The 11,653-nt window shown below is 35.9% G+C and overlaps 1 protein-coding gene across 4 annotated transcripts in view; it reads right to left on the bottom strand.

Annotated features, from left to right (window-relative positions):
* Positions 1 to 5,215, bottom strand: part of LOC106870908 (FGFR1 oncogene partner 2 homolog) — a 25,243-nt gene extending 20,028 nt beyond the window's left edge. Inside the window, exon 1 of one of the 4 annotated variants that reach the window (XM_052969254.1) lies at positions 5,083 to 5,215. Coding sequence is in view for 1 of the 4 variants with exons in the window: in XM_052969253.1 (XP_052825213.1) it covers positions 4,297 to 4,336 (40 nt within the window). In the remaining 3 variants the exon portion in view is untranslated. Of the gene's footprint in view, positions 1 to 4,296; positions 4,505 to 4,581; positions 4,605 to 5,082 lie in introns of those variants that run through there. The other 3 variants (XM_052969255.1, XM_052969256.1, XM_052969253.1) reach the window with 3 other exon arrangements.
* Positions 5,216 to 11,653: the final 6,438 nt, after the last annotated feature.

The raw sequence follows: 11,653 nt of genomic DNA on the forward strand, positions 1-11,653 counted from the left end.
TATATATGAATGACACTCTTCTTTCAGTTTCTGTCTACCAAATTCACTTGCAAAGCTTTGGTTGGCCCAGGCAGTCCTGGTTTTAAATCAATTAGACAGATTTGTTCAAATTGGATCCTGTGCACATACTCAAGCCAAGGATGCTATGATGAATTTAATATTTCCTTATGTTTTTTTTGCTTTAGGATTTACTTAATAATATCTGTAGCAGTTACATCAGGTGAAAGAAGTTTTTTAAAAACTGAAACCGATTAAAATATACCCATGGTCATCAGTTTCACAAAAGAGACTAAATATTTTGGTGATGCTATCTATAGAAAATGACATGACAAAAACCACTGACTTTCAAATGATTTTGAAAGATTTCTCAGATACAAAAAAAGAGCCTGAAAAGTCTGTTTTTAGAAGGTCTATTCACAAACAAAATGTCAGTAATTATCTTGACTTGTAATAAAACATTAAAACTTTCATATAAGCTTTCAATTTTTAGTATATCATTGTGGTTAATGGTGGAGCGTCCAGTCCTCAATGCTTTTTGGTTGGGACAAAGCATAAAACACCATTCTTCAGCTTTTGTAGAGTAATTGAGCCCCACACTTCCTAGCACTGACCCTGGGCCCAAGGCTGCTGTAGAAGTTACTTGTCCAAGCTTCTAACCACATAGCCACACAGGCATGGCTGTGTGTATCTACTTCATGGTTGAATGTCTACATGTACATTATCATTGAAGTCAATCAATAATAATATAGTAGAACAAATATAACTCAGGCAAACATAGTTTATTTTCACTTTTGATGTACATGGTGAAATGTTTAACCTTTCAGCTTTCAGATTCCTCTGTCAAATGTAATGCTTATTTATTCACATTGTTTTGAATTAATTATGCATCATCATGTAACTTTGAGATTTTGATGATGTGATTGTTTATTTTTAGAATGACATTGTAGAGTAGGTGTGAGAGGCTGGATCTGGTCAATTTGAACATAAAACTTGTAGAATATTTAGGTCGGATATGGCCCGTTTAAATGCTAAAAGCTTAAAGAACTTAAAGAGAAAATGAGGAACTTAACAAAGGAATTGGGGGAGGGGAATAGGAGGGGGCCACAGCAAAGTTTTGGAAGATGAAATGGAAGAGGAACTAGAAGGTGAAAGAAGATAAATATGAATGAACATAAAAATTATGAATACAAAAAGAATGCTATGCAAGAAACACATTTTAATATGGACAGATTTCTACTTGTTTAACCCCAGGTTAGCCATGATGAAGCAGAGACATGATGAGAGGTTTCAAAAGTGACAGTCCTGCTCTTCTTTTTTAAGAGCAGCAAGGCATAATCTGAAATAAAATTGGCTGCTATTTCTAGCTGATAGAGTGACAATGTTCGTTTGTCATCTTTCTAGTTGTTGTTCAGTCCCAAGTCAGCCCTAAGCAAGTAGACATATGATCCTGCCACGACCATCTAGTCATTTTGTGGATAGTGTACATACAACTACATAACCAAATGTGTCCATTTTTTAAAAAGAAGTTTGGGAGTGATTTGGAGGAGATTTGACTATGATTTCTAGTAGATTGAACCACCACGAAGATACTCCCTCGTTAGCTTGGAACCAATAAATTTGTTGCACAATTTATGAATAGGATAATGAAGATTCAAGGTGAAAGTATTCTAATAACGAATAACTGTTCTCTTATTCCATTTCCAGTAAATTCATCCACCCACATTCTCCGCCCGCTATCCCTAGGAGGGTTGTTTGGATAGAGTTTTCAGGCACCTCCTCCATATGATCGTATCAGAAGCAACCGTCATCACAGTTACCGACTTCATTTCCAAGCGTGACCAACTGAGACTGTGGATATTATCCAACCATCTCACTCGTGAGCTAAACATAGGTCTCCTGCCAGCAGGCTCAGCTTAAAGAATTTGTCTCGCAATTTTTTCCTGCGACATTCTAATCACATGTCCGCAGTAAAGAAACTGTGACCTCTAAATGCGGAGAAGCAGCTCGACCTGAAGAGACTCTGATCTATTAGCTATGCACCCTGTCGAGTAATGTTATTCCAGAAGCCCTTCAGACGAACCCCATATCGGCTCCTTGTATTCGTGATCCAAGTTTTTCGGAGATTAACCAACATTCGTGACCACAGGAGTGGATAAGAACGGAAGCCGAACGGAAAAAAGCAAGTCCGACTTTTTCTGTCAACGTCTCATTTTCTGGGGATCCAGTGTCGGAGTTGGAGCATTACTGTGCCCGCTCCCAGTAAATTAGAAATTTTAAAATTGTCTTAAAACAAAAATTTGTAAACCCAAACTACTTACAACTAACAGTCTTCGAAAATAATATCAACATAATAAACCTTTCTAATACGTTCTGAGTTCAAATCCCGCCGAAGTCAACTTTACTTTTTATCCTTTCGGGGCCGATAAAATAAAGTACGGTCAAATATTGGATTGTTTAATATCGAATAATTCTTTCCCCTCAAATTGCTGGCTCTGTGCCTAAATTAGAAAACGTTATATTAAGCACTGTCACCTCGTCGAAGACGGGGGTCTTTCGATTTGCCTGTCACAATCCTGGCAGTAATGCCGAAGAAATTCTGTCCAATTCCTTCTTCTAACACTGTAATTCTTTTAACATTCTAAAACCCAAACACTTCACAGGAATATGAAGGCTAACACATTGTTAAGTCAGAGGTGTTAGTCATCTCAAACCTAAAACTACTTCTTTTGAGTGGAAGAATTAAGATAGCTATTAAAGAAAGAATGTCTCGACTAAAGCAGCCTTAAAATAGTAACACCTAGATAGAATACGTGTAATCTGTTCAAGTTACAACAGATGTCGACGAAGTACGACACATTTCACAAAAGCTTGGCACTTTGGGAGTTAATCTGACATAAGATGCTAGCATATTCCTGTAAGCCATCCTAGATGCAAATAGAATTACAAACACAAAGCTGTCACGATTTAAATGACAAAATATAATGCCAACGGCTTGTACTATAAGCAAACTGTTTACACATAATGTGTGCTCTCTCGGCAACTTTAATTTTATACACATACACACACACACACACACACACATATATATAAATACATACATAATGCTTCATGTAAAAATGCAACAGAATCACCATTAAAAAATTTAAAAATATAAAATTTCAAGAGCAAGGGAGATAGATATATAAAGAAAAGAAATATACTAGCGCACTAATTGGTTTCTAAGCAATTCACAATTCCTTTCATCTTAAGGGTGACCCAAAGTGTTTTTCTAGAAATCTCGACACACTCCTTAGACGGATACAAGTCATTTGAAGAGTTTTATTCATATTATTAACAAGAAAATTCTGAATTTGGATGAAGTTCTGTGAAATACTGATTTTTATAAGGTTCCTTAATTGCAATGATAGTATATAGGGTGCTTGGAACGCATCGACAATTCTCTTGTTTACACAGGTTTAAAAAAAAACCTTAAAAAACACTAACAACTCGAGAGAAAGAGAAAAGGAAGGTATCTAAGATGTAAATAATCTCATCGTTAACTTTAATTTTTATCAGTAATAAATTAACCCTCGTAAACCGTTGTCTTCGGTTAGGACTGACTCCAAGGAATCGGCAATAGTAGTTAAAATATAGTATTACTAACTTAAAAGAAAATACTGGTTACAACATACAACAACAACGATATTAGTGATTATATTATTCTTATTATTGATTTCTTTTTTTACATATGGCCCAGGACAGCCGTTTTACCTGCATTATAAGCCCGTTGGCAAACGAGCCCTATAGTATTTATTAAATGACAGCAAGCCACATCATACACGGATCAGAATTGGGCCCCTAAACCCATGAAGGTCCCTGAGCAACTGCCCAGTGTGTCCCATACCTTAAGACGGCACTAGTCCCGAACATATTCATGTCGACGTTCAATTGCATCCTGGTGGCATCAATCAAATAAACACCATCATAGTCAAGTCATACGAGTGTATTAATCTCCGACAAACATTATGTGACCAACGATAAGAAATAGCATGAATATTAAATCTTTCCCTTTCTCCTTCCTTAAAAAAAAAGATTTTATGTCTACATAAACAATTGTTTTCGTGATAATGATTATTATAGCTAACTATCCTAGTTTCAATTCCCACTTGTAGCCATTTCAATTTGATGACGCCAAGTTATGTTCAAAATTTGAAAGAAAATATGAAATTCATAACATTCCATCTCTCTTCCCTTATATATCTAATATACTGCGTTCATATTAAACATACATTATTATAGTATAACAATTTAACAAACCTGCCATTTTCAGTGTTCCGTTTAAGCTACCACCAAACATTTGGCAGTGACCATTACAAGAGTTTTTAGTTTTTGAGTATCCTGGTCACAGAACAATTGAAGAATGAGTATGTGTTGATTTTATACATACACAGTCTAAAATAACACTATTTGCGTAACAATTGATTACTTGGTAGCCAGCTGCACAGCAATAAACGTTGGAATAGCATTATTTCGAAAGGAAAAAAATAATAATAATACAGACTGATAATGGAGACAGTGAAAACAAAAACAAACAGATCATACCTTGGTACACGAGATTCTAACTCGAGACAAACGATGAAGAGGTTATTAAGTTATTGTCGATGCAAGACAAAACAATTCCTTGGCAATAACGGTTTTCAAACCCGCATAATCCCTCGATATTCTATGTTATTTTGTTTTCTTTTTTTTCCTGTTTCTCGCCGTCTGTCACTGACATGGCAAACAGATGACACATTGTTTCAATAATTTTAGCTTAAAACTTTGCACTTATATTCCTATAGGTCATCAGTATTATCAAAACTCAACAATCACGCATATAAACATCAATTATTGGTTCATATAATACAATAACTCCATATCCACTCCTTTTTATTTGCTAATTTTCTGAAGCCTCGTGCCATTATCGAATGCAAACGTAGCTTTCCCTACTGATATCTTTCCTATTTCCCTTTTATTACAGAAAACATAAACTACAATTTCCCCACAACACTATAATATGTTAATATTAATAAATATATATAAACATACATATGAATCACTTACCTTTCGATTTTTTTGTACCTTTCCCAGATGAATTACTTTTGTCTCGAAACAACAAAACAGAAAATTTTTTTCCCTTCAGAAAACTACGTAAATCAAGGGGAGACAATCGAGTGTGGTAATGTGATCGGATGGAAGTCTTTTACACCAGGAGGTAAATTCAGCATGGATCCAAACCGTGGTGACGTTAAAAGCAAGTGTAAGTATCAAACAAAAACTCCAGCTAAGCCAGGCACCAGCAAAATAACATTGTCCTTTACGGAGACGTCAGAACGTCTCTTCGTAGTTTCATCATTCAAACTAATTGTCTCTGTTGTCTTATACTGTCATACATTTTCTACACTCTATCCGCAATTAACGAATCCTTTCGGTACTAATTTCCAAGGGAGAGGAGGGGGGGGGTCCTTCGTAATTTCCCTTTTTTTTCTGTTAAAAAAATATCTCTTAATTAAATTTAAAATGTTACTACATTTCCAAACTTTAACGATCATTTGCATGTCTCTTACTCTAACTAGATTTATATATATACATATACATTCTAATATATGCAGCTATATATTCAAGCTGACGTTTAAAAGGTATGATATTATTGCGGATTGTTTAGAAAATGTTGAATGGCACTTTCATTTTCTTCGCTTGTTAATGAGGTTTAATTATTTCAGTTCTGTATTTCTGAATATGTCTATTGCATTTTAAATATTTTCTTTGCTATTTTAATTTTTCCAACACCCAAATGCTGCCTGCTAGTGCTGTACTAAAGCACGAGTGTCTTCTGTGTTATTGATCCGTTTGCTATCTTCTTCTGTACATACTATGTATATATTGAAAAAAAAAATCCTCTGTTCAGGCTTGTTTGAAAACCAATTTATGGAAATATCTAGATGCAATGCTAAATCTTAAACTGAATATAGTTAAAGCTCATAATGTTGCTACTTTGATTTTATATGTATATATATCTATATCTATCTATCTCTATATATATATATATACACACACACATATACATACACACACACCACCCTTTTCGTATATGTTCGTAGAAGTATTTCTCTAGTGGCTTCCGAATAGCTGAGGAAAGAATATATTTTACTGAAATAAATATTATATTATTAACAAAATTTTCGTCCGTTTCAAACGAACTTTCGCGTACCTCCTCACGTATTGACGATAGCTGACTTTCCTTTAAATTAATACAGAATTGTCAAAACTCCTGGTGTGTGGGTGTGTTGCAGACTACGAACAGATCAAATGGTTAAATCTGGAAGAAAAAAAAATATATATTCTTTAAATATTCGTATTGTTATTAATGTTTGAGTTCAATTCCTTCATGCGTCCATGAAATGAATATCAGCAATATAATGAACGATATAATTGGCAATAGACACCCACCTTCCAGAAAAAAAAAAGACATTTTCTAAGGGAAGAAAAAATGATTGGAGGAGGGTAGTGTAAGTTTTCAACGCACCGAGTTCGCAATCTACTTTATATTTGTGGTTAGAATTTATCGCTTTAAGATTCGGAATAGGATGAACGTCACAATTTCCCTCTTTCATTCTCACATAAATTCAAAGAGTCATGTCTTCAGAAATTTGTTTTCTTAGTTGTGATGCAAACCCAAAGCATATAACCAAGTTTCAATTCTGAATTGGAACCGTCTGATTAATCGTTTGGAACAGCAAGTCTGTCACGGTACCCCATTTCCCTTATATATAATTATCAGACAGGCAATCTGACGAGAAACCCTCTACGTTATCGCTCCACCTGTTAGAAATACCATTGAAATTTACTTTACATTTTCACCAGATCGTCTTTAAAAAAGAAAAGGGTAGACTGACGAGTTAGCTAATATAGTCCTAGATACACAGAATAAACGGCAAAGCAGTTACGATTGGAATGCCCTTTTGATCATAGATCTATTTGATCATGGCTAACTTGGGTTTAAACATCATCTGTCAACACGAGTTTCCCTAACTATATAACGAATGATTTTGGTTATGATTCTATCGTTTATAACCCTCCATTTCACAAAAACAACAACCCTTCTTTCCCGAAAAGAAACCATTACCTATTTTTCAATAATTTGATGCTGAGTCCGAATATGATGTAATTTTATTTGCTAATTGAATTAGCAAATAAAATTACATCATATTTTTTTGATGAAGTGCCACATCTGGGTTATTTTCTATGCTCCCAAATTACACATATAAGGTTTTTATTATAAAGCTTCTCTGTTGGCAAGTATCCACACTGTTCATATAGCCTGGTGATTGAGTCAATGTTAAAATCAAACTGTTTAAGATTAAGTCACAAACGAAAAGTAGGATTTGTATGTTTTTTTTTCTTTTCTAATTGTGATTGTTCAGTGGTTTGTAAGAATTGACAACTAGTGTATTTATGTGTTGTATTGTGTTCTTCAATTGTAGTCTTTTAATGTAGCACAGTATCAATTTTGCACTAATCCTTCTCCTTATCATCATCATTTAACATCCATACTGGCTTGTGTTGGGCAGTTCTGGATGCCATTCCTTACATTATCCATTATACAAAATGTACTGGATGCCTTTTTTGTGGCACCAATGCTGGTGATGATCAGCTTGTAACTTGCAAGGCTAAGACCCTCAAGTGGTCCCTATAACTGAAGGCGAACAGATGTGGGAGTGAACAATAATCCAAGACAAAGGGATGAGGGGTGATAAGAAGAGAGAATGGTGGAGTATGGCAGGAACGGGGGATGGGGAAGGGATTTGTGGAAGGTTTGAGAAAACAGGAAGAATAGAGTTCAAAAAGTGATAGTGGGTTGTGTAGTTGGGTCTGAGACTATCCAATTTTATAAAGGGTGAATATGGACAGGTGTGAAGAGAAAGGACACAAGACGGGGGGGGGGATAAATAGACTAGGTGGGGTGGGGTGGGGTTGGGTGGAATCCTGTGAAAGCTACTGAAGGAAAGAGAGGTGTAAGCAGTGGTAGTGTAACATTAATAAGGCTTCCGTTGGCTCTGCTTGAATTGACCTGCACAACAGGGATAAGTATTTCAATGCATGTAAGCAGCCAAGCACTCTGAACATGTAGATTTTCTTTTGGTTTGAGATACCTTATTGTACTCAGTGCCATGAATGTTTAGCAGCATAGGGTTTATATAGTATTTGCTAAGGCATATTGTGTCAGCATTGTTGGGAAGGTTGTTTTCATACATTAAAATCTCCGTTGATGATTGCGGTCCCCAGTGCAATCATGTGGAGACAGACAGAGTAAATATTGCTAGTACAAGCTGAACAGATCTGCAGCAGTGTATCTTATAAGCTATCCCTGTTTGTCCCCTAACTGATACCTAAGTGTTTGCTCAACCTGCTGTAAATTATCAACCAAATTTCCTCCAACTTAAAAATGGACACAGTCCAATCTTGGATACACTATGTCTGAAATATGCAAAAAAAAAAAAGAAATGAGACATTCCTGTTTGGCATGCTAAATTAGAAGTTAGATCTCCACTTCACATGCTATCTTTGAAAAGAGATACATTGGATTCTTTGTGTAAATAAAAATAAATGGGATAGTCGTGGCTGGAATGCCCTTGATCATGGCTAGCTGTGTTTGGGCCATTTTGGGATTAAACAAATACTCTAATGAAGCCCTTTGGTTCTTATGGAGCAAAGGTCATCAATGACTTTTCTCCATTGTTTGCAACTTTGGGTTGTTCTGGTAGTCAGAAGGGAGAGTTGACCTTGCAGCTTCCTTTTGGCTTTTGCTGCACCACATAAGACCTTCTCCTCCCAGGTCTTGCTGGTTTTCAGTTGCCATCAATGCTTCTGTATTTTTTTTCCTTTTTTCTAGGTAGGGGTATTGGCCCTACACAAACCCTTCTTTAATTTTGGGAAGAGGTAATCCGGTGATCCATATTAGTCTGGCCTCTATCCTTTGACCTGTCCAGCATGCAAGGCCCTATCAGGAGCTGGTGCTCTGCTAATATAGCTCTCTTGGTCAGTGGAGCACACAAGCCATCACCACACAGCGACAGAGCCTGGACCTTGTGGTTGTAAACTAGTGCCAGCTCATTATCACATCTGCTGTAAAAGAGTTCCCCCCTTGTCATTCTGTAAATGTACTATTTCACCTGTTGAAAATGAACTATAATTGAAAGAATTTGTGCAAGTCAAGCAGTTTAATCTCAATGATGATAATCTGGTTTCTGAGGGCTTGTGTATAACTCCTGTGCTGTTCATACAATTCTATATTTTTTACATAAGGAATTTATATTATGTATACTATTTGTTGGCGTTAGGAGGGGCATCCAGCTGTAGAAACTCTGCCAAATCAGATTGGAGCCTGGTGTAGCCATCTGGTTTCACCAGTCCTCAGTCAAATCGTTCAACCCATGCTAGCATGGAAAGCGGACGTTAAACGATGATGATGATGATGATTATGTACATAACATAAATTCCTCATCTCAAATATAGAATTGTATTATCCAATCAGTACGGAGTCAGCATAAGACATCAATAGAGGCTTATAAGCCTTAAAAATTCGCTCTGTCACTATCTAAGGGCATAGCATAGTTGATAAAGGCATTGGTTAATGCAGTGCAGTCACCTAGTGATTCTGAGTTCACTCCCAGGCAAGGCACTAGAGTGAATTTCAAGACACTTGAAGAAGGCTGGAGTGTACATAGCTGAAATGTTGTGAAAGCAGCAATCAAGATGAGGGCATCAGTCCAACTAATATAAACAGTGTACTACATATGTTGTTGTCAAAGCCTAGATTTATTTCTCTGGTAGCTTACAATTTTTGATAGATTTACAAAGTGAACCAATGTTATTAAACTGATTTGAATCTTAAGAGTTCTATGAGTCTGTGACACTCGAAGGGATCAGAGAAGCAATATAGGAAAGCAGTTAGGTGATGGTGGGGGACATATTACCTTACTTGGTAATGAATGTTATTGGCAGAAGTAAGGCATCCAGCCATAGACAATTTACCTCAAATTCTGTCTTACCTATGGAAAAATGGATGCTAAAACAATGGTGATGATGAGGCTGTCTCAGTTCATTCTCTTATGATTTTGATTAGTCCATATATTGTTTTTTTTTATGTTAATTGATATTGGATATCAATTTTGTTGTGATGCGTGGGTTTAAAACCAAGGTGCCAGATAAAAAAAAAAGCATTGGTATTGGTGCTGGTGTCATGTAAAAAGCACTGGTGATGGTACCACATGAAAAGCACCCAGTACACTATGTAAAGGGGTTGGCATCAGGAAAGGCATCCAGCTGTAGAAATCAAGCCAAAACAGATTATGGAACCTGGTGCAGCCCCAGGCCTTGCCAGTTCCTGTCAAGTTGTCCAATCCATTCCAACATGGAAATGGGTGTTAAATGATGATGATGATATTAATATAATTTTGAAATTCATTATGATTATATAGAGAACCCTAGCAGACCACATTCTACTTGTTGGCATTATATTAAACAGGCACATGCCTAACAATAGCATTATTAGATTTCGTTCTTATAATGTACATACCAAAATAGAAATAAAAATTCAGATTAGAAAAAAAAGCCAAAAAAAAAAAAGCCTAATTAAAGTGAACAGGTATTATTTAGACATTAAGTTATTAATTCTAATTAGTTTGCATGCAGTAAATGTTTTCTAGATTTAACCAAAATGAGTGCGAGAGTGTACATTAAAAAGCAAAATAAAGAAAAAACTTATTTTTCATTGATATAATTAGTATTTTGAAAGTGTGCCTACTAATTATGATAATAATCCATTAATTATTCATTTTGTAACATAATTGCTGAAATAAGTATGCGCAGTTTGTTAAATGGAGAGGTATTAATTTAAGCAAAATTAGTTACTAATAGTAATAAACTATCTCTTGAATAAGAATGAAGACACTATTTCTTTATTGCTGTCCTTTCAACCATCTCTTTCATACTTACTATAAAACACGAATGGTTTGGGGGTTTCATATATAAGAAATTGCTGTAATTATTGCAATCTAGAAAAAAAAAAACACATTTTACAGCTATAGTTATTGTAACTTAATTGAAGATATTTTTTTTTATTTTCAGGAATTTTGTATCATGCTTGACTAATTCAACCTGAAGATGCCTGGACGATTGAAAGTTAAAGTTGTGGCAGCCAGGGATTTGCCTATTATGGACCGGGCCAGTGATCTTACAGATGCCTTTGTGGAGGTTAGTATTTATACATGTGTTCACTGCCAGAAGTATCATCATCATCATCATCATCATCATCATCATCATCATCATTTAATGCTGGCGTGAGTTGGACAGTTTGACAGAAGCTGGCTAGGCAGCAGACTGCACCAGGATTCGCTGTCTGCTTTGGCAGGGATTTTGCAGCTGGATGCCCTTCCTAACACCAACCACCCAACAGAGTGGACTAAGTGCTTTTTATCGGGCATCATTAGTAATTTTCCTTAGAAAGGCGGTGAATTGACAGAATCATTACTGCACCAGGCAAAATGCATCGTGGCATTTCATCCGCCTTTACTTTTTAAGTTCAAATGCCACCAATGTGGACTTAACCTTTCATCGTTTCAGTGTCAGTTAA

Source organism: Octopus bimaculoides, chromosome 7, assembly GCF_001194135.2.
Source record: "Octopus bimaculoides isolate UCB-OBI-ISO-001 chromosome 7, ASM119413v2, whole genome shotgun sequence".
NCBI classification, from domain to species: domain Eukaryota; kingdom Metazoa; phylum Mollusca; class Cephalopoda; order Octopoda; family Octopodidae; genus Octopus; species Octopus bimaculoides.